At 41.0% G+C, this 22,177-nt stretch overlaps 1 protein-coding gene across 1 annotated transcript in view; it reads left to right on the top strand.

Annotated features, from left to right (window-relative positions):
* Positions 1 to 22,177, top strand: part of LOC120404546 (cytosolic phospholipase A2 epsilon-like) — a 53,958-nt gene that overhangs the window by 17,793 nt on the left and 13,988 nt on the right. The window contains exons 4-13 of the mRNA XM_039537297.1: positions 385 to 521; positions 4,141 to 4,272; positions 5,415 to 5,455; positions 7,806 to 7,848; positions 8,695 to 8,752; positions 10,383 to 10,549; positions 10,669 to 10,755; positions 12,491 to 12,528; positions 15,113 to 15,260; positions 19,330 to 19,466. Coding sequence (XP_039393231.1) covers positions 385 to 521; positions 4,141 to 4,272; positions 5,415 to 5,455; positions 7,806 to 7,848; positions 8,695 to 8,752; positions 10,383 to 10,549; positions 10,669 to 10,755; positions 12,491 to 12,528; positions 15,113 to 15,260; positions 19,330 to 19,466 — 988 coding nt within the window. The remainder of the gene's footprint in view (positions 1 to 384; positions 522 to 4,140; positions 4,273 to 5,414; positions 5,456 to 7,805; positions 7,849 to 8,694; positions 8,753 to 10,382; positions 10,550 to 10,668; positions 10,756 to 12,490; positions 12,529 to 15,112; positions 15,261 to 19,329; positions 19,467 to 22,177) is intronic.

The following is a 22,177-nucleotide window of genomic DNA, read 5'->3' as shown; positions in this document are numbered from 1 at the left end:
TTACTTCAATCTCTCTGTGCCTCAGTTCCCCATCTGTAAAATGGGGATAATAGCATCCCTTAATCACACAGAGGTGATGTTAGAATAAATTAATTCAATTTTGTGAAGCACTCAGACAATATAGTGGTGGCAGGGGTTCTGTGGGAAAATAGTGTGTGATCATGAAATTAAAGACTGTGTCATAATACATATGCACATGAGAATTGAATTAAGGCACAGGCCTGCTGCTGAGAACCTGAGATGTGTTTTATATATAAATTACCCTAATCTCTGTCTTTAAATAAATACAATTTAATTTTAGTGCAGTGCACTAATTTCTTCAGTGCCACTTAAGACAGGGAGTTTTGATACATTAACCATTATACTGTACCTCTTTTTATACAGTAAGCCATTCTGATTGCTACGTCAGCCTGTCGTTGCCAACAGCTACATGTGAAAAGATACAGACCAAAACTGTCAACGACTGCAGAAACCCAGTGTGGAATGAAACATTCTACTTCAGGATCCAGAGTCAGATCAAGGTAAGAAACTGAGAATTCCCCTCTTTCAGCAGCCTGGAGATCTGTTACCACTTAGGCAGAAGTAGGATTTTCAAGTCTTCTACAACCTGCAGTTTAAAACACGAGATGATTAAAATACCCCCAATAAAACTCTTTTGAGGTCACTTTCTCATTTTTGATAACTGTTGGTTTGGAGAATTCATATTTTAAGAGTCCGGGATGAATTAAGATAGCTAAAATTCATTCTTAATAAAGAAATTGTTATTTTTCTGAGTTAATGGAAACTACACTAGTAAACAGGAGCCACAAAATTCAGACTTATTCTTAAACTTCATTACCACAAAACCCCCTACAGGCACTGAATGACAACATGCTCTGTGTAACGTGGAGGGAAACAGTTAATCATCATAACAAATTCAGTGATCCTAGGAATTGTTACCTAACAATAAGTGCCGGTAAATATTCAGAATTTTAAATAACTTTTTCAGCTACCTGCCCATCCTGGTTAAAGTACTAATTATTCAAACCCTATTCATGGTCAATTGATGGAAGCTAACTTCCAGAGAGCGGAGTGTTCAGAAGATATAGCCATTCAGGGTTCACAACAGGATGGAAGAAAAATCTTTATAGGATGAAATAGGCAATCAACTGAAATCTATCCTCTTTAAATAAACTGATTCTTTAGTATTTTCCCAGTGTTTGGTGTAAGTTGTTGTCTGTGAAGGCTTTTTCCTCTGCTCTCTGATTTGGTGTATAAAAGCAGCTCTGAATGATGGATTACTGTGTCATTGCAGCCTGCAAAGGACTAATTTGTTTCACTGATTTCTCTTTAGGCAGATAGCCAGAAAATAGCCAGATAGCCAGAGGAAATTCTCATATGCCGAAATTTCTTTTCATTCCAAATGGGGCGGGGGGGAAGGAGGAAATCAATATTTTGTGGCATAGAAAGTTCCAAAAAAACTTGGTTCGGAAATGTTGAAATGAAACATTTGCACATTTCCACAGCAAAATGTTTGACTTCAGTTTGTTGAATGAAATCAAAACATGTTGCTTCAGCTTGACTCAACATTAGTCTGTGTCCCCCTGAGCTACTGCAGTGCCTTATGGGAGTAGTAATTTTGGTGTCTCGTGCCCCCATTTTCCTAAAAGGGCCAAAAGCCCCAGCTGGACTGCATCTCCCCATATGCATCATGCTTGTTCAACCAGGGTGAGTCTTCAGAGCATCATGGGAGATGGAGTCTAACCAGGAAGTCCAGTCCATAGAGGAGAATGGAGGTGCGAGGCACCCAAACTAGAAATCCTATGAGGCATTGCAGCACCTCAGGCAAATAGATTAATGTTGAATTAAACATTTCATTTAGATTTTTCCTAAAAGAAAATACAAAACTCCAGAAAAATCTAAATTTTCCCAGAAAAGTTTTGATTTTGTGGAAACTGCATTTTCCGTAAAAAAATAAAAATAAATAAATAAACAGATAAACAAACCCCCAAACGCATTTTGATGAAGAATTCCCAACCAGCTCTACTAACTACTACTGAATTGACTGATTCTTTAGTGGATGTTATATACAGCAATGTTTTATCTACTCAATACCTGACAAATTTCGAACCATTAAAGCATTGAGATTCCTCACGGATTTTTACTTTGCTGTTCTATCTGCCATCACAGTGATTCAGTCTCAGAACACAATGCACTCCATTCAGCCGTGAAGCTGAGCCGGGAGGCCTGAATTGGTGAATTGTGTGCATTACAACTAAACTGACGAATATGTAAGCCAGAAGAAGGATTATCGTGGGAAAGCTGGTTGTATTGGGATAGAGAGGCCAGTGACTAGTGTCACATAAGGAACCTAATTTTCTACAATGAATTTAATTTCCCATATACATTTTGCTGTCAATAGAGTGTGTTGTTCTTTTATCCATAGAATACTCTTGCTGGAGAAGCCAGCACCATTGGTAAGTTCTGTCAGCTGAACTGCAGTGATTCAATGAATTTACAATTGCCAAATACTACGCTATATGTTATCTCCTTGTACTCATCTTTATACCATATCTATAATCTTAATAAAATTACTCTGTCAGAAGAAAATAACAATCTACAATTTTTTTTCGCATATTGGTGTTTTTAAATATTTATTAAATGACCAAAGGGATTCTAAGACCCAAATCTTTAAAAAACAGCGAAGGTAGTAATGACACTTCAAGTAAGTGATGGTAAAATTACATTGTTAGAATAGTAACAATAACGCTTAAAAGTTATATGCCACTTCTTATGTTCAAAGTGCTTTATAAACATTAACTAGTTAAATATTATATTAACTAACTGTCAGGAGATTTAGTTATTAAGAAATAGATATACGAAAACCTGGAAGATGTAAAGTTAAGGTTAAAGATCAAGTTAAAAATACCACACATTTAAGGTTAAAGATCAAGTCAAAAATGTTATAGTTTAGGTTAAAGCCTTTGTTAGCGGCTTGGTATCAAGCTAACGTGCTGGGTAAACTGCAGGATATTTGGAATATTTCTTTAGTTAAAAGTATTTATTTTTTCAGCACAGAAATGTCATGTAAATATAATTTCCTTATATGTGACAACAAAAGATTTACTTGGTATTGCTGTGCAATTAGGCATAATAATGTAAAATCCCCACATACAGCATTAGAATTCCATATAGTAGGTACTTTACCATAGTAATTACTATGTCACCTGCATGCTGATGTGTAGAAAATAAACCACATATTCTTGTTACAGATTACATGGCATTTGCTTTGGATCACTCTACCACTCAATGTAATTTGACAATAAATGAATTTTTACGATACCCACTGCTACACAATTCATAGGCTGTGTTCACCTGCCTGCTCAGTGAGACTATATCAGTTCGACCAAGTATGTGGCCCTGAGCTTTGTGCTAGAGGACAGGTTTTGCTCTTTAGTTACAGGCTACCCATAGCAGTCCTGCCCCTGATCACACTGAAGTCAATAGCATCATTTGCATTGATGTCAATAGGAGCAAAATGGAGCCCAATATATGTGGCCTGTAACTTAGAGGCAAATCCTTCCCCCTCGTCCACAAAGTGAAAAGTCCCATATGCAATGAAACTGGTGTGCTTATACCGCACAGGAGCAGGATCTGTGGGGTCATGGGGCCCTGTACAGTCCCTTGCAGTGGCGGTTGAGCATGTGGCCAGTGTACCCACCATCATGCAGATCCACCAGTCATTTCTCCCTGTACAGCAAGGAATGTAGGAGCAGGTGGGATTTGGCATCTAATGAATTTTCTAGATTCCTTCAGTTTTTCCACTGTCTATCTTGTGATATCTTTCCTACACAGGCCATGACAATTAGGTTCCTGGCTGTCATGGAGTGCTAATATGTGACAATTCATTGGAGGGGCCTGGTTTCTTACTTATGCTGTGGAAACAGAATGTATCATTCACTCACATACCTAACTTATAGCATTTAAATTGAACTGGGGAGGAAACTGTATTACTTAGATTTAGAATAGATTTCCGTATCCCTTTGCTTTTCTTCCTCTCCTTGCACAAGGTAAAAATAGTCTGTCCCCAGGAATCCTTGCTTCCTGGGCTCTGTGAAACCAGAATGTAGGATTGCTAAACCCCCACATCTCCCTTCCCAGAACGTGCTGGAGCTGAGTGTCTACGATGAGGATGTCGTTACCCAGGACGATCACCTCTTCACTGTGTACTTCGATGTAGCTAAACTTCCACTTGGAGAAAGAGTTCTCATATACTTTAAGACTGACCCAAAGGTAAGGTCTGATATAATAGGCAGGGCTGGGTGAGAAAGACACACTTGCCTCGGTTTCCTGCCAGCTACTCATACTACTACTAGTATTTTTCCTTCCTATGTCATGGATTGGCCAGCTATACCTCCAGTATGTCTCAGCTACTACACAGTAAAACTGCTTCACCTTTATACAGAGCAATTTGGCCTCAGTGTACTTGGCCAGTGGAGCATGGCAAACATATGATGCTCTTGGCAAAGACCCTTTCTCCTGGTCTTCCCACCAAGAACAAACCTCCCAGAGACTGTCAACCCCAATGGCTGTAATCAGAGATCTGTTGTCCAAGTTTTCCATTGTCCCAGCAACTGTGTGACTGTAACATCTAGATCTGGTGCTAGTCTAAACTCAGCTAAAAATTATATACTCGGACACAATTTTCAAATACTGGTATCTGAATGAGATTTCTAAATCCCACATTTGGTCACTTAAATTTGCATTTAAAAACATGAATTCATATTTGAAAGGTAAATACAGATCTAAATATATGTAAGTATCCATATTTGGAAGACTGGGCTCTGTAGTTCACAAAAAAATTCTAAATGATTACATTACAATATCACGTATAGCTGAAATGGAGTGGCATACAGCAGGAAAGCTTAGCATCTAGACATCTGGCCATTGTATTTATGTTTTAACAATATCGCTGGCATATTGGTGCTGTTGATGCAAATATAAGGAACATTCACAGGAGAGTTAAACAATGTCCCTTAATCATTCAGTAATAGTTGTTTTTTAACATCCCTCAGAGAGGTCAAAGAGATGAGGTAACAGGACATATAATCCTGTTAACCTTCCCATATTAATAGCAAGAGCAGCTACTGGGTAATAGAATAATTTCAAGAAAATAAAAAAATTAAGACCCTAGAAGATGAAGCAAATTGTAAAGTGACTGACTTTACACCAAAAAACAAAAGTGTGGGTTAATTTGCAGAAGCTTCATAGAGTTTTAGGCCAGAAGGGACCATTAGAATATCTCATCTGACCCTCTGTATTTCACAGGCCGTTAAATTTCACCCACTTCCTCCTCTATTGCATACTAGAGGACTAACCCTGGGGGGAGAGAATAGCATATAGTGACTTCACTCATTTCTGTTTTTTATTTTTAGGCACAGGAGGAACTAGAGGTAGAATTTACCTTGGAGAGCATGTAAGTGAAATACAAATTAATTGGAAAATGCAAAAATTCAGAGAGTAATAAACCAGCAATTGGAAACCTGCTTCATATAATTGCTGCCTCCAAAGGAAATTGCCAGACCCATTGGATTCAGAACTCTAGTAAATTCCCCACTGGAATCATGTATACAGTTTATCTGTATCAGCAGAATCTGGGTGTTTGTTCTATAATCTGATCACCTTTAATGTAAAAAAATTCTTCCTGGCACTGGCGAATCTCTGCACAACATCAATTTGTGGCCTAGTTATACTCTTCAGAAGACTTATTTGTATCAATTTTTTTTCCTGTATGCTCAAGCTCAGATGTAGTGGAAAATCTCTTGACTTGTACTTTTAAAACGAATTGTTTGGTTAATTTTTCATCCTAATTCATAACTCACAAAGCTGAGAAACCTTTGATTGCCATCCACAGCACCGCTTCAGTCCCAGAAATTTTCTCCTCTATATACTAAATTGAATAATTAATAATGATATATAAATAATACAACATAGCTTTTTTCATCAATAGATCTCAATATGACAGGTGAGTCACATTGAGGTCACTCTCCTGCCTTAAATAGCTTTGCATATGGCGGGAACCCTTTGTTTCCAAACTTAGTTCTCATGCCAGTCAGTGGAAAAACACTGGTATTCCAGGATGGATTCCAGTACCAGGTGACTTGATCACAGGACCTTTCAGTCATAACTCAAAGGCTAGTTGTAACATCCTCAGGAAGCCTTCCCAGGAAGGTGCGAGATTAGCATCTTCAAAGGCCAATTGTTCTGTCTAATGGATTTTCCTCACAGCGAGCCATCTAGACCAGTGGTTTTCAAACTGTGGGTCACGACCCAGTACTGGGTCGCAGAATGTAAGGCACTGGGTCACGGCAGCTCTGGTCAACACCACCGACCAGGCCATTAAAAGTCCTGTCAGCAGTGCCGCCTGGCTAAGGCAGGCTACTCCCTACCTGTTCTGACACCGCGCTGCCCCCTCAAAGTGGCCAGCAGCAGGTCCGGCTCCTGGGGGTGGGGAGGGGCACGGGGCTCTGAGTGCTGCCCCCACCCCGAGCACCGGCTTCCCACTCCCATGGGCTGGTTCCCTGCTAATGGGAGCTGGGGGTGCAGTGCCTGTGCCTGGCAGCCGGATGTGCTGCTGGCTGCTTTCAGGGCACAGAGTGGTTTGCAGTGCCAAGACAGGCAGGAAGTTGCCTTAGCACCCCCACTGTGCCGCTGACTGGGAGCCCTCGAGGTAAGCCAATGCCCCAGCCCTGTGCCCCCATCCCCTGCCCCATCCCTGAGCTCCCCCCCAAGCCCCTTTCCTGTACCCCAAACCCCTCATCTCCAGCCCCACCCCAGAGCCTGCACCCCCAGCCCAGATCCCTGACCCCCTCCTGTACCCCAAACTCCTGCCCCAGCCCTGAGCCCCCCCAAACCCAGAGCCCCCTCCCACACCTTGAACCCCTCATTCCTGGACCCACTCTGCAGTCCTCACCACCCCCCCAGCACTCTGCCCCAGCCCTGAGGCCCCCCCCCCAACCCCTCATCCCCAGCTCCATTGGGTCATGGGCATCAACAATTTTCTTCAACTGGGTCGCCAGAAAAAATGTTTGAAAACCACTGCTCTAGACTGATTGCATTCTGACTGGTGGGCATTCCCCAGATGTGAACCCACTTGTAATTGATACACAATCAATATTCCTAACTTCAGATACAGGCATACAAATAGGATAATCATATTCAGTAAATCATAACCTTTCCAATGATATCTCACATGCCTTATCTTGCCCCAAATACATCTTAGTTATGCCATAATCACATCATAACAATATCTCTATGAAGAATATGGGGGTGTAGTGTCACACTTAGAATCAAGACACTTTCCAGCATGTATATCCTAGTGGACTAGCATAATGTTGGTAGATTAAATGTACTTGACAACATGGTCTGTCCTGAGAGGTGGAATTTAACTGGCTAAACTAAGTGTCCAGTTTACATGGTTATGGGACTGTAATAGCACTGTGAAAAACTATTTAGCCCCATTATCAAGCATGATCGAAATTGTTTTAAAATTGTGATTTCTTCATATCAGTCAGTTCTGGCACTATGGTAAGGCTCTGCTTAGAAGAACAAGAATAATAGGAACTGTAGCAGCTGTGCCCAGTCAAAGCAAGCATTGTGAGGAACTTTGCATCACATGTCTGCCACAGTTACTCTTGTTGCCTGGTCTTCGCTATCACTCTCACACTTCCATATGAGTGACAAGCAAGATAAACATCCAGCGGGAAAAGAGTGGTCACTTGATTTAACCTAGCCATGAAATATGTATTTTTCATTTTGTTTCCTAGTTCAGGCCCTCCTGAAGCCATCGTAACTAATGGAGCACTAGTGGTAACTTTTCGTTCTGTGATCTTTCCTTTCCTATAGCAATACTGGTAATACAGGTGGGACTAGAGAAGCTGTGAGCAGCTCCACAGTCAGCAGGCCAACACCCTCTCTTTCCTGTTGAGATAGGCTGGGAATGAAGTAACTATGATTTCTCTGCTTCTTAGAGTGTATATCCTAGAGCGTCCCATGATAGGAGAGGCTGTGATTTGAGTATCTGTGAGTTCCCTCAAGCCAGCATTCCTCCAAACATGTACACAGTCACTCCTACTTGCAAAAACTGGAAGCGGTCTAACTGTGACCCTCCTCACAGCCAGTTCACCCACCCCATTCCTTACAGTGGGAGACGCTGAGATAGGTGTAGCTGTCAGCTCCCCACAGACATCAGTCCACCACAATTGCATACAGTGACAGAGGCTCTACTGCCACCTAAACAGTCATAACAATATTTTAGACAAGGGCTATTTCCACCAATGACTCCTGTGCCCTCAGTAGATTTCTCTAATTATGTTTTTGCCTTGTTTGGTCTTTTGTATCCCTGTTATGACCCTAAAAGTGCTGCCATTTTGCATCCTGACACACACAACTCTAGACACCATTTAGTTTGTCATCAGCCCCCATTGATGACTAGATATGATTCCTCCAGAGCCTTTCACTCTCACTCATCACTGACTAGAGGGCTCAATGCTGAGCAGTGCCAGGCAATTAGCTCTTCCAGGGACTGAGAGTGCTGCCTGCACAGTGTTCAAACCCCACAGCCAGCTCAGATAGTAATAGATTAGGATGGGGAATGGAATTTCAAACTGAGACATTCTCTGTGATGAGTTGTTTTATTGTTCTTCTCTGTTACAGTCTCGTGCACTTTGCTGTTTGGAAGTTCAGGTGGATGAGAAGAAGCAGCATAAATCAAGTGAGGTTACTGCTTTATTAACTGGCTGTTAATAACCAGATACTTACACTGCTATATTGATATGTGTTCTATAGATCATTACAATAAATGCATGGAATAAAATAATATTTTCAAATGATTCAAACTTTTTAACAACTACAGAAAGATGTGTGATCTCTGTTATGCGTTACATTGATTACATCACATACATCTATGTGGCTGTATGCAAACAGACTATATTAAAACTACACTAAAGAGAAGATTTTCATCACACAAGTGTCAGGACATTCAGAGTTATGTTTCTATGATAGCAGCCTTAACTTTGGTCCCTTGCATTAGCTGACGTATATTACAACATGGTTTTCATTAGCAAACAGGAAATAATTCAGAGCCCTAAATTTTTGCATCTTTAATTATAGAAAGGAATTCAGAGTCTTTGTATTGTATTAGTTTATCCAGTATTATGAGATCATGCAATAAACAAATCCATTGTAGAGCATACATGCCATGTGTAGAATTGGGGCAGACCAAACACACAAACAAACAAAACCCATAAAGATACGTTTCTAAATCCAGATTTAGTGCCAGAACAATTTTCAGATGTGCTGAGCAGTCAGTATTATGATGCTATAATAACCCATGCAAGAACCATAAGGAAGATTATTATAAAACCAACTTATTGTCTGTGAAGGAACTAAACATAAAACAAATGGAACCAAAGAAACAAGTCTATGAGGTCATTTAACAAGAACTCTTGGTTAGTGTGTATGATATAAAATGCTATAGTAGAAATTTGCTTCACTGGAATATAGTGCACAAAAATTTTCATTTAAAACCCCATATGTATGAACCTCTTCAGTACAAATCTCCTTCTTATCCTAATTTCAGCTACATCCCACCTATGTATTTCATTTGTCAAAAATCTTGCTTGATTATTTTAATCCCTTTGATTCAAATATTTTTGATGTCTCCATGTCATATTGAATAAATTGCTCTGTATTGTATGGCATACATTTTTAAAAGTGATGGTGATGTTAATGTTAAACTGAAGACATCTGAAAAGGACCTGATTTTCAGTGGGCAGGTGCTCAGTACTTCCTAAAAGTCAGGCTCCCTCAAGGTGTCTCAAATTGGGTACCCAAAATCAGGCATCACTTTTGAAAATGTAAGAGAGAAAAGAGCATATTTCATACATTACAATCATGGAACAAGGACAATAAAATACAGTGTGTTGCGGAAAAGCTTGAAGAGATTGTTTAGTGTATCATACAGACACTTATTACTACATACAGAAGTTGACTATTTTATACAGATCACATATTAATTAATATGTATTAATATTTAGTAGATGAGCTAGAGCTGTGAACCAGAATTAACTACCATGTCCAGTTTTTAGTATGAAAAGCATGGTACTGTCGTTATTTTTCATGAGCATTAGTTCTGTCAAACTTCCATACATTGGGTTTCATTTTGTTTAGCTGGGTAGTAGGCTTTTTTCTAGAGGGATTATGTTTTTCTTGGCTTATTAGATGGACTCTTTGAATGCAATATAGAAAACTCCTAAGTGTTTTCTTAAATTTGATCATATAAGCATAATTTTGCAGTCAGATAATAATAAGGTTCCCTGTGTGCTTTTTCTTTTTTCCTTCAGGGAAAGACCTCTCCCTCACGGTGAAAGGTTCCTATGAAGGAACACAGGATCTTACACTGGGCCCTGATGCTATCATTAGCCCTTCATTTCCTACCAAGTTCCACTATGTCAAGTATATGGAGCCAACACTGAATGTTATGCTACCGAAGAAGAAGAGTTACAATGCTGTATGTTATAACTGTCCTTTATAAACATAATAGTAATAAGTAGATAACATGATCTATTTTGATGGGGGAGCAGGGTAACCCTTTCCTTTTTGTGCAAATAAACGTTTTTTTGCCCCCAGCGTACCTGTACCTACACTATAAACACAGGCTCCCCAGTTGTGATGCTGAATTCGCTCCCCATGGGAGAGAGAGTAACAGTAGCAGAGGTGAGTGCCGGCTGCCAGCCTTTAACAATGACCTATTTAAAAATTATAATGTAAGAATAAAGGGCTAGATTATCCCCTCCCACAGAAAAAACCTGCAGGAGGGTACAAAGAGGGAGAAAAACCTCTGTGAATTTCTCCTCAGACCTTGGAGAAAGGAACTGCTTCCTTCTGCATGGAGCTGGGATCTGTGCTGCAGGCATGACTACCGCTTCTCTGGCTCCTTTTTCCATAGCAGCATAGGCACTGCTAAAGGCCATGCTGTCATTTGACTGGGTCACCTTGCACATGCTAACAAAGGATACAGAGATAGATAATACTGCTGAGTTCAGAGCAGAGAAGGGTGTCACTGAGTGTAATGCCTCCCTTGCTCCATCTCCACCTCCCATAAACAGTTTGCTGATCCCCTTCTGCACTGAGAAGCATCCGTAAAGGGACATTTTGTGGGGCCAGTGAAGGGGGATGGTGCCACAGCATTGTCTTTTCAGCGTCCAGATCTCCAAGAGACAATCTGGGCCAATGCTATTAAAAAAATACTGGTGTTGTGCAAATGTGTCTTGAACTGTCCTTTAAAAAGAGGAGAGGCAGGCTGGACAGCAGGGAGCCTCAATTCCCCAGCCTGTATGTATTCTGCCTCCTTAATTCCCCAGCTGCACTCCCTCCCGCTCCCCAACTCTGCCTCTCAGGACAGCTCCTCAGCTGTACAGTAAGCTGGCCAGTCTGCCTTCATAGATTTAGAGGCAACCATTGTCCTTTTGCTTCAGAAGGTGACCTATGATGAAGAGAAGTTTCTTGGTGCAGTTTATAATATCTGTCTTGCCATCAATGCTATCCATCTAGCTCTCTCTGTCTCAGAAGGGTGTATTGATGTCAACCATATGTACAGCACATTGTACTAAACAAAAAAAAATACAGACACACAAAGAATATTATAAGGACTGTAACAACCGCATTTTTAAACAATAGAGGCTAAGATTCACATGCAACAGGCTTACACATATTTGCACACAGAAACCTGTCCACTGCATGTCCAGGTAGAAAATGTGTATGCAAATACCAATTAGCATGGTTAGCATGTGCAGTTAATTGCTTTGTCTACATAAATGTGGGCACAAGCACTTCAATTCCCCCCCAAAATATTACTTCTAAGAAAAAATGAAATGTTTCTCAGTCTGGCAAAGCTTTTTGAAACAACCTGGCATCCAATATGCTTCCTAACCACAGAAACAAGCTCCAGTTTTGGTACTTCAGGCTTTGGACTCAAACGCTAGCCTTCCATTCTCTGTCTTAATCATGAGCCTTTCTGCTGGGTCCTGGTATATCTTATTTTCATTTGTGCACTGTCTAATACACAATAGATCTTTGACTGTTTCTAGGCAAAGTCTTGCAGTTATGAGACTGAATCTGGGAGCTCCAAGATTTCACTCTTCATTGCGTTTGATGGTTTGCATAATTGAATGGGCACTGAAGGGAACTGGGTGGTACCAATGAGGTCACAGTCAGGTAAATTGGTACAGTTGTCTGAAACCTTTGGGAAATACTGAGCTACTAAGAATAAATTCTCTTACAAATAAATTAGTGGTTTTGAAGCTATTCATCTCTTGGATTAGTGGGGGACTCCATTTGTGGCTACTGTGCCTTGTTGGGGAGCAAATAAATCTCACTCTCAAGGCTGAAGGGAAGGAAGGAAAGCTTAAAACTATGATTGTACCTTCATAGTTACATTCTTGTTTTTCAGGAGAAAAGATTTGATTTGCATGTGAAGGCAGAAGACTGGTAAGAGCTCTTCTCCTGTTTCTTTGGATGCTAGTGACATTGTCAGCCAAGCTTTGCCCATGCCACTTTCTGCATTTGTAAAAAAACAAACTTTTTTTGTTGAAAACTAGAATGTATTTTTTAAAAGAATGCACAACATATACCCAATGTATGACATTGGACATTACATAGAAACTACATTAGACAGGGTAGCTAGCAATTTGTGTACACCCTGACTGATATGTTGCCCACTTCCTTAAGGTTATCCATAATCTTATGTAATATATAGCATGGGCAGATTAAGGTCCCAGCTCAAGAAAGCATCCCTATTCAGGAGAGACTAAAGTACCTACTTAAAGTTAAATACATTCTTAAATCCTTTCCCAAACAGGGAGAGGCTTAAACATGTACTTCAGTGCCTTCCTGAAGCATGGCCTTAATCAATCACAATACAGCAATGTTTATCCTTTTTCTGCATTAAAAAAAGGCTTTACAGCAGTCACTGCAGAATAGCACATGATTTTCATAGGGGAGTCCCTCACCACCACTGCCATCTTGATCAATTTGTCTAACAGAAATGACTAGTTTCGGCTGCTCAAGCTGATGAAAATACCTCGGGCTGCCAAACAATAAACTTATCTATAACTTTCTTTTAGAATGTGTAACTAATTTCAAAGCAGTCAAAAATTATATACTCACTATACCAAGCAGTTCAATTTAGTGTTACATCTGCTTATTAATTTATTTATCTTCCAGTCACTGCACCAATAACAGCCCTGTATTACTGAGTTCACTAAATATAATCACTAAGGGGCAAACCCTTCCCAACTGCACCAAGCCCAAGTAGCTGGGTTCTGAGTGGGAAAAAGGAATGACCTCTCTGCTCCAGACCCTGGTTCAGCAGTTTAAAGTAGCTGCTCCTTGCTTACCAGTACTCTTCCAAGGCTGTCATTGCTCATGCTGTTGTAACCCACACACCTTCTGGGTGTGATGTTCCGTCCCATCTTGTGGCACCGAGACTACTTAGAGAGAGATGAATGAGTCTTCTACAGCCTTAGCTAATAGCCATATGGCTTTTAGCTCATGCAGTAGAGGCTCACGCACTAAGCTCCAGAAGTCCCTGGTTCGATCTCGACCACGATCGAGGTCTGTTGGTGTCACACTGTTCTCCTCCCCCCGCATTCTGTCATGAATGTTCTGGTGGATCTGAATAGTGATGGGTCCACTGCCTCCAGCCTAGCCCTGTCCTGCCCACATTCTTTGCTCTGTGAGCCAGTCCTTAGGATGTACAACAGCTCAGATTCCCTGTATAGAGTCCACAGATCTCATCCTCTCCGTGCTGCAGAACCTTACAAGTAGCATTGTACCAATGGCCATCTGCAGCCACTGAGCTAGGGACAGGATTTTCCCTTAATATAGCTGGTGCAGCTAGATATGGGGATCTGCATCTGATGAGGAAAGGATAATCCTACCAATCACCATAAAAAACTATGTTAATATAAAATGAAAAATAATGTAGTGCTGCATGACTCCTGATCTGCATGGCACACCAGTACCAAACTCTGCACCAGCACAACATAAATTCAGAACACATTTGTATTGCATTAAATATTTAAATGAATATTAGTCTGTGCAGTGAACTTCTAAAATTGTTTATTGCAATAGAAACCTCTTTATTAATTTCATAATGCAGCAGAAATTGCAATTCCAATGTAGAATTTAGCAGAGAAATAAGAAAGTTGTGCTGAATAATTGAGGTCCAGACTGTTGCAGACTATACAGGATTCTGCTTGTAACTAATATTTTGTTAGATTTTTCAAGCCTTTAGTCCAAAAGTTAATTTCATTTGAAGCGCTGAAGAAAATCCACATAGCTGTTTCTGAGTTATCTTGGTGAAGGAAAAAAATGTTTTCTATACACTTTTCATCTTTGCACTTGGATAACTTTAAAAACTGTTTTGTTTTTAAAATTTAAAATTGACATGCCCATAATCTTCCTCCTTGAATAAGATTGTGCTTTGCAATTTGTGACTAAAAGTAGACATGAAAGAAATCTACTAGTGCCTAGCTATGAAAAGCCATGCTTGAGTAGGAAGTTTAGAGTTTCTAGAGTGAAATCCTGGCCCCATTGAAATCAATGACAAAACTCCCATTTACTTCAATAGGGCCAGGATTAAACCCTGTATCCTGTATGGACTGCGGCCAGTAGAGGGCGTCATGATTACATATACTTCAGAGATGTTAAAAATGTAAATGTAATTCTGTGATAGCCACAAGAGGGTGATGACACTCCACCAATTTTGCAGTCATCATTCAGGAGGCTCCTATGAAATTTTGGCCCTTTAGGTTTTTAACCTTAGAGGTAAAGCAGAAGTTCCACTTCATTAAATTGGAATATATAACTTTAGCTAATTTTAGAAAATAAAATTAAAATATCAGGTAATACTGACATCATCCTCTTCTCTGCTTATTATTTTACATCGACCTGATTATATAGGAGTGTGGAAAAGTTTTGTCTGTACATATGTTTAGGGTTTTCTGTGATGTAAGTCCTGAAATTGACTAGCAATATTAATATGTAATAAGAGTGCATGTGATTGTCCTAGTCATTGTTCCTGTCCACAAGACCTAGATGTGCGCTTAGGGTATGACCTGTGTGCAGAGGAGAAGGATTTTCTGTGCAAAAGAAAGAAGTATGTTGCTGCTGCCCTGAAAAACGTTCTCCATCTAGAAGAGGACCTGCAGGACCATGAGGTATGTGAAGTGGAATCCTGGGTGTCCACTCTATCCTTCCCTTGCGTGAGTGCTCAACAAACTGGACAGCAAATGTGGCTAATAAACAAATAATAGCTGGAGCATGTGCAACCCCTGTACCTAAAACAACAAGGAGTCCTTGTGGCACCTTAGAGACTAACAAATGTATTTGGACGTAAGATTTCATGGGCTAGAACCTACTTCATCAGATGCATATATATATACCTGCTACTGTATTTTCCACTCCATGCATCTGATGAAGTGGGTTCTAGCCCACGAAAGCTTATGCCCAAATACATTTGTTAGTGTCTCAAGTGCCACAAGGATGCCTCGTTTTTGCTGATACAGACTAACATGGCTACCCCTCTGAAACCTGTCACCCTTGCAGCTACGTGTTTCTGTTCCAAAAGACTCTTAAGTTATGTTTTCATAAGTATAAAAATTATTGTTGTTGACACTTTTTCTGAACAGGTGTATCCTCTCAGCCATTTGGGAGGTAAACTTGAAAGCTGGGTTAGATAGTTGCCTTTCAGGGGTCTGGAGAAGGTTTCCTTGATTTCCATATGGCTAAGATGACTACACTGTGTGTGGCTCCCAAACTGTATTGATTCACATACTAGCTTCTTAAAAAATTATTGTGAAGTGAATGGATGGAACATTAAGCTTACGTGCCACCAGTGGTACTAGTACCAGTTTTGGAACCCCTGAATTCTAGGCCAATTGCAAAGACCTCAGTTACTTAGCTAATTAAAGACTACTGTATCTAAATCTGTGTCTCAGGAGTTTGTGCACTGCAGTGGCACATGTGAGACACATATAACTCCTGGCCTGGTGTCTGACTGCCCAGCAAGGGGTCCCAGTGCTGCAGGGGCAGCACAGTGAGGTCTTTATGAGGAAGGAGCACCATATGTGGCCTGGTCTACACTACGCGTTTAAACCGGTTTTAGGAGCATAAAACCGATTTAACACTGCACCCGTCCACACCAAGAGGCCCTTTATATCGATATAAAGGGCTCTTTAAACCGGTTTCTGTACTCCTCCCTAACAAGAGGAGTAGCGCTAGTATCGGAATTGCCATATCGGATTAGGGTTAGTGTGGCCGCAAATCGACGGTATTGGCCTCCGGGAGCTATCCCACAGTGCACCACTGACTGCTCTGGACCGCAATCTGAACTCGGATGCAGTGGTCAGGTAGACAGGAAAAGCCCCGCGAACTTTTGAATATTTCCTGTTTGCCTAGCGTGGAGCTCCGATCAGCACGGGTGGCGATGCAGTCCGAAATCAAAATAAAAAAAGAGCTCCAGCATGGACCATGCGGATGTGATCGCAGTAAGGGCAGGCAAATCCGTTCTATCAGCGCTCCGTTATAGAAGACGAAATTCAGAATCATTTTTAAAAATTCTCCAGACAGATGCCATAGCAGGGACTCAGCGCACTGCAGCGTGACAAGCGTAACGGAAAGCCAAAGAATCAAATGGACGCTCATGGACTGGAGGACTCAAGCTATCCCACAGTTCCTGCAGTCTCCGAAAAGCATTTGCATTCTTGGCTGAGCTCCAAGTGCCTCTAGGGTCAAACAAACAGTGTCCATGGTGGTTCAGGGCATAGCTCGGCAATGTACACCCCCCCCCACCCCAGAAGTAAAAGGGAAAAAATCCTCTCGTGACTATTTAACATGTCACCCTATCTTTACTGAATGCTGCAGATAGAGGCAATGCGGCAGCAGTCAACACCAACATCCTTGCTCCCACCTCCCCCGCTATGGGTGGCTGATGGTGCAATATGACTGGTATCCGGCCTCATCATCATGAGCTTTTTGGCACGTGGTGCAGTGCAAAAGGACTGGTAACCATGCCGACTGGCATCTGTCAGGTCCCCCAATTTCATGTGCACCTAATTTTTCATGGTAGATGGTGCAGTATGGTTGATAACCGTCTTCATCATAGCAACAGGGGGCTGAGCTTCATCAGCCCCCACCCTTCATGTGTAAAGAAAAGATTCAATTGCCCCTGGACTAGCAGCAGGATGCTGGGCTCCTCTCCTCCACACACCTTAATGTCCTGTCTGGACTATCATAGCAGCTGGAGGCTGCCTTCCACTCATTTATCACTAACAAGTCACTGTGTCTTATTCCTGCATTCTTTATTACTTCATCACACAAGTGGGGGGACACTCCTATGGTAGCCCAGGAAGTCGGTGGGAAGAACGGAATCAACAGGTGGGGTTGTTGCAGGAGCACCCCCCTGTGAATAGCATACAGCTCATCATTCCTGCAGGATCTGACACAGAGCAGCTGTGCTCTCTGGTTCTATGATACAGTGGTTCTCTAGTACACTTGCCCATATTCTAGGCAGGACTGATTCTGTTTTTTGATACCATAAAGGAGGGATTGACTCAGGGAGTCATTCCCAATTTTGACTTTTGGCCCCTGGCTAAGAGCAGCCAGGGGCACTTATGACAGCAACAGATGGCGCAGTGCAAAAGGACTGGTAACCATGATCATCTTTTTACCAATTTATGGATTGGTAGATGGTACAGTATGGTTGGTAACCATCTCTGCTGTCATGCAAAAGCAAAAGCATGCTGCTGTGTAGCGCTGCTGAATCGCCTCTGTCAGCGGCATCTAGCACACATACGGTGACAGTCACAAAAGGCAAAACAGGCTCCATGATTGCCATGCTATGGCATCTGCCAGGGCAATCCAGGGAAAAAAGCCACGAAATGCTTGTCTGCCGTTGCTTTCCCGGAGGAAGGAGTGACTGACGACATTTACCCAGAACCACCCGCGACAATGATTTTTGCCCCATCAGGCACTGGGATCTCAACCCGGAAATAAGGCTGCGGGAACTGTGGGATAGCTAGGGAATAGCTACCCACAGTGCAACGCTCCAGAAATCTATGCTAGCCTCGGACCGTGGACGCACACCACCGAATTAATGTGCTTAGTGTGGCCGCGCGCACTCAATTTTATAAAATCTGTTTTACAAAACCGGTTTATGCAAATTCGGAATAGTCCCGTAGTGTAGACGTACCTTGTGTCTCTCATATATCTGGCCATTTTGTAATGTGTACAACTTTTCAGACGTGGTGTGCTGAGTCTTCATTTATTCACTCTAATTTAAGGTTTCACGTGCCAGTAATACATTTTAATGTTTTTAGAAGATCTCTTTCTATAAATCTATAATATATAACTAAATTACAGTTGTATGTAAAGTAAATAAGGTTTTTAAAATGTTTAAGAAACTTCATTTAAAATTAAATTAAAATGCAGAGTCCCCTGGACCGGTGGCCAGGAGCCCAGGCAGTGTGAGTGCCACTGAAAATCAGCTCGTGTGCCGCCTTCGGCACACATGCCATAGGTTGCCTACCCCTGGTGTACACCATCTCCAGTTCTGGGGCTCGTACCTGTATGTTTCATTCCGGACCATAAGTAGTCTTGAATGATAAATACCCATGCACATTAACTAAACTAATTAGCAAGTATTTAATGCATTGCTTGAATTCCATCAATTGTGGAGTGAGTGATAAACCCCTTCAAGGGACTCGGTTAACCTCTACAGTGAATATTTTTTAAAACACCTGCCCTCTGTTGCAAGCTTGTGAATTCCAAAAGCAAAATTTCTGTTCGTTTAAGTAACTTAATGATCCTGAAAAAAAAAAGGTCCCTGTCAGGGGTGATTAAACAACAATTTTTGAATTTTCTCACAGGTTGATAAGGGGATTTAAAAAAAAGAAAGGGGGAATAGAATAGAATGAAGCAATATGAAAATGAAATGGCTGGGGGGTGAATACTACATTTCTTGCATTAATGAAAGCACCTGAACTTACCATGATTCCTGCCCTTCTCTATAGAGGCGGGGTGGTTTGGATCCATATCTGATTCCAAACTTACCCCAAGGAAAGATGTATTTGGATTTGCCGTTCCAGTTCTGATCCAATAAACAGAGAGGCCTTAACTATGAAATTTTGGAACTGAACTGGGTCCAGTGTTCCATTTCCAGTCCATTTCCAGTTCTGAGTAATCATGTGTGCTTGGTTTGCACCATCTTTCTGTCTTTGTATTGAACAGATTCCAGTGGTGGCAATCATGACAACAGGTGGTGGAATGAGATCATTTACAACGACATATGGCAGTCTATTGGGTCTCAAGAAATTAAATGTCTTAGATTGTGCAACATACCTGAGTGGTTTGTCTGGCACAACATGGTAAGCAGGACTCAATCAGGGATTTTATTTAATCTTTCTGTAAGACGTTGATACAAAGAGCTCTGGTAAAAAAAATATCATGGAGATGCTAATAGCAGCTCTCCATCATAAAGATTGTAATCCTATTTCTATTATGGAGAGCCTCCATAGGTAAGGGTGTAGCCAACTTCCATTATAAAACCTTATTTTAGCCCTTCCCCATAAGTTGTCTTAACATTTTGGTTTGGTCTGAAAATTGCCAGAATGGCTGTGAAGATTCTGCAAAGTTTGAAGAAAATCTAACAAACTGCTTTTCAGTTACAGGTCATTAAATATTACCTTAATTTGAAAGTTTGACTTTGTCTAACATTTCTTTATCTGCCTCTTGCTCAAAATGACTTATTACATCTTCCAGCTTTCCATCTACTGCAGTTAAAATCCTTTAATATGTTGTACCAGCTGTATCTGAAGAAAATGGGTAGTGTCTAAGCACTGTTGTTAGGGATTTGTTGTTGTTTATAGCTTTGGGTCCAAACCCATTTCCACTGTTGTCTGTTGCTGGTCGGGACTACCACTACTACGAGGTGGGGCTGGTTGGCTGTACAATGGAAGCATGGCAGTGCAGTGTGCATATTCGTCCTGTATGCCATACATTTGGGATGGGATCAACTATCCCTTCCAGAGTTCCCTGGGGCAGTGCAGTTCCATTTCACCCTAAACATTGGTCGGTCTGTCTGGCAGCCTTTGGCCCAGAGTGGGCAGTAATAAGATAAATGATGGTCTTAAAGTGAGGTGATACCATCACTGCAGTTAAGGTTGAGACTAGCTTAGGTGTGGCCTGCACTAGAAAGTTTAATCAGCATGGTTTAACAGCTGATTTTTCTAAGTGCTCTAAAATTCACATGCTTATTCTAATTGTCTTAAAAATTGTTGTCTAACATGAGGATCCAGAGTAGAATTAATGATCCAAATTTAAGGTAATTCGAAGTAGGGGGTTCTGAGATATAGCGCCTCCCCCCAAAAAATTATGTGACATAAAAATGTTATGGTTCATAACTTTTTTCCTCACACCTTGGGCTCAGATTATGGCTCTGAACCTCCCCAAGCTTATATTAAAGAGCAGGAAGATGAGAGACTCTAATAAGCAGTGACATTAGGGTAATGTAATCATGCCACATGCTCCTAACAAATGGACTGCGTGTGATAAAAGAAAAGCAAGGAGATGTGGCTCTTAATGAACAGAACAGGTAATCATCAAGTGATCCATCTCCATCACCCATTCCCAGCTTCTGGCAAACAGAGGCTAGGGACACCATCCCTGCCCATCCTGGCCAATAAAACTATTGATGGTCCTATCCTCCATGAACTTATCTAGTTCTTTTTTGAATCCTATAGCCTTCACAATATCATTTGGCAAAGAGTTGCACAGGTTGACTGTATGTTGTGTGAGGAAATACTTCCTCTTGTGTGTTTTAAACCTGCTGCCTATTAATTTCATTTGGTGACACCTGATTCTTGTGTAATGAGAAGGAATAAATAACACTTTCTTATTTACTTTCTCCACACCAATCATGATTTTATAGACCTCTATCATATCCCCCCTTAGTCATCTCTTTTCCAAGATGAAAAGTCCCAATCTTATTAATCTCTCCTCATATGGAAGCTGTTCCATACCCCTAATAATTTTTGTTGACTTTCTGAACCTTTTTCAATTCCCATATATCTTTTTCGAGATGGGGTGACCACATCTGCACACAGTATTCAAGATGTGGACATACCATGGGTCTATATAGAGGAAATATGATATTTTCTGTCTTATTATCTATCCCCTTCTTAATTATTCCCAACATTTTGCTAGCTTTTTTGATTGCTGCTGCACATTGAGTGGATATTTTCAGAGAACTATCTACAATGACTCCAAGATCTCTTTCTTGAGTGGTAACAGCTAATTCAGACCCCATCATTTTATATATGTAGTTGGGATTATGTTTCCTAATGTGTGTTATTTTGCATTTGTCAACACTGAATTTCATCTGCCATTTTGTTGCCCTCTTACCCAATTTTGTGAGATCCCTTTGTAGCCCTTCGCAGTCTGCTTTGGACTTAACTATCTTGAATAGTTTTGTATCGGCTGCAAATTTTGCCACATCACCGTTTACTCCTTTTTCCAGCTCATTTATGAATATGTTGATAGTACAGATACCAGTACAGACCTCTGAGGGACACCACTATTTACCTCTCCTTTCTGAAAACTGACCATTTATTACTACCCTTTGTTCCTATCTTTTAACTAGTTACCGATCCATGAGAGAACCTTCCCTCTTACCCCATGATAGCTTACTTTGCTTAAGAGCCTTTGGTGTGGGACCTTGTTAAAGAGTTTCTGAAAGTCTAAGTACACTATATCCACTGGATCCCCCTTGTCCACATACTTGTTGACCACCTCAAAGAATTCTAGTAGATTGGTAAAGCATGATTTCTCTTTACAAAAAACATGTTGACTCTTGCTCAACAAATTATTTTCATCGATGCTTCTGACAATTCTGTTCTTTACTATAGTTTCATCCAGTTGCCAGATACTGAAGTCAGGCTTACCGGCCTGTAATTGCCGGGATCACCTCTGGAGCCCTTTTTAAAAATTGGCATCACATTTGGTACAGAAATGAGTTGCCCACTGTCACACACAAACCCTGTAGTAAAGCCAGGATTTGAACCCACATTGCTTATGTCTT

The sequence above is a fragment of the Mauremys reevesii genome, linkage group 4 (genome assembly GCF_016161935.1).
Source record: "Mauremys reevesii isolate NIE-2019 linkage group 4, ASM1616193v1, whole genome shotgun sequence".
Classification (NCBI taxonomy): Eukaryota; Metazoa; Chordata; order Testudines; family Geoemydidae; genus Mauremys; species Mauremys reevesii.
This window is presented reverse-complemented; position numbering and strand designations above follow the sequence as displayed.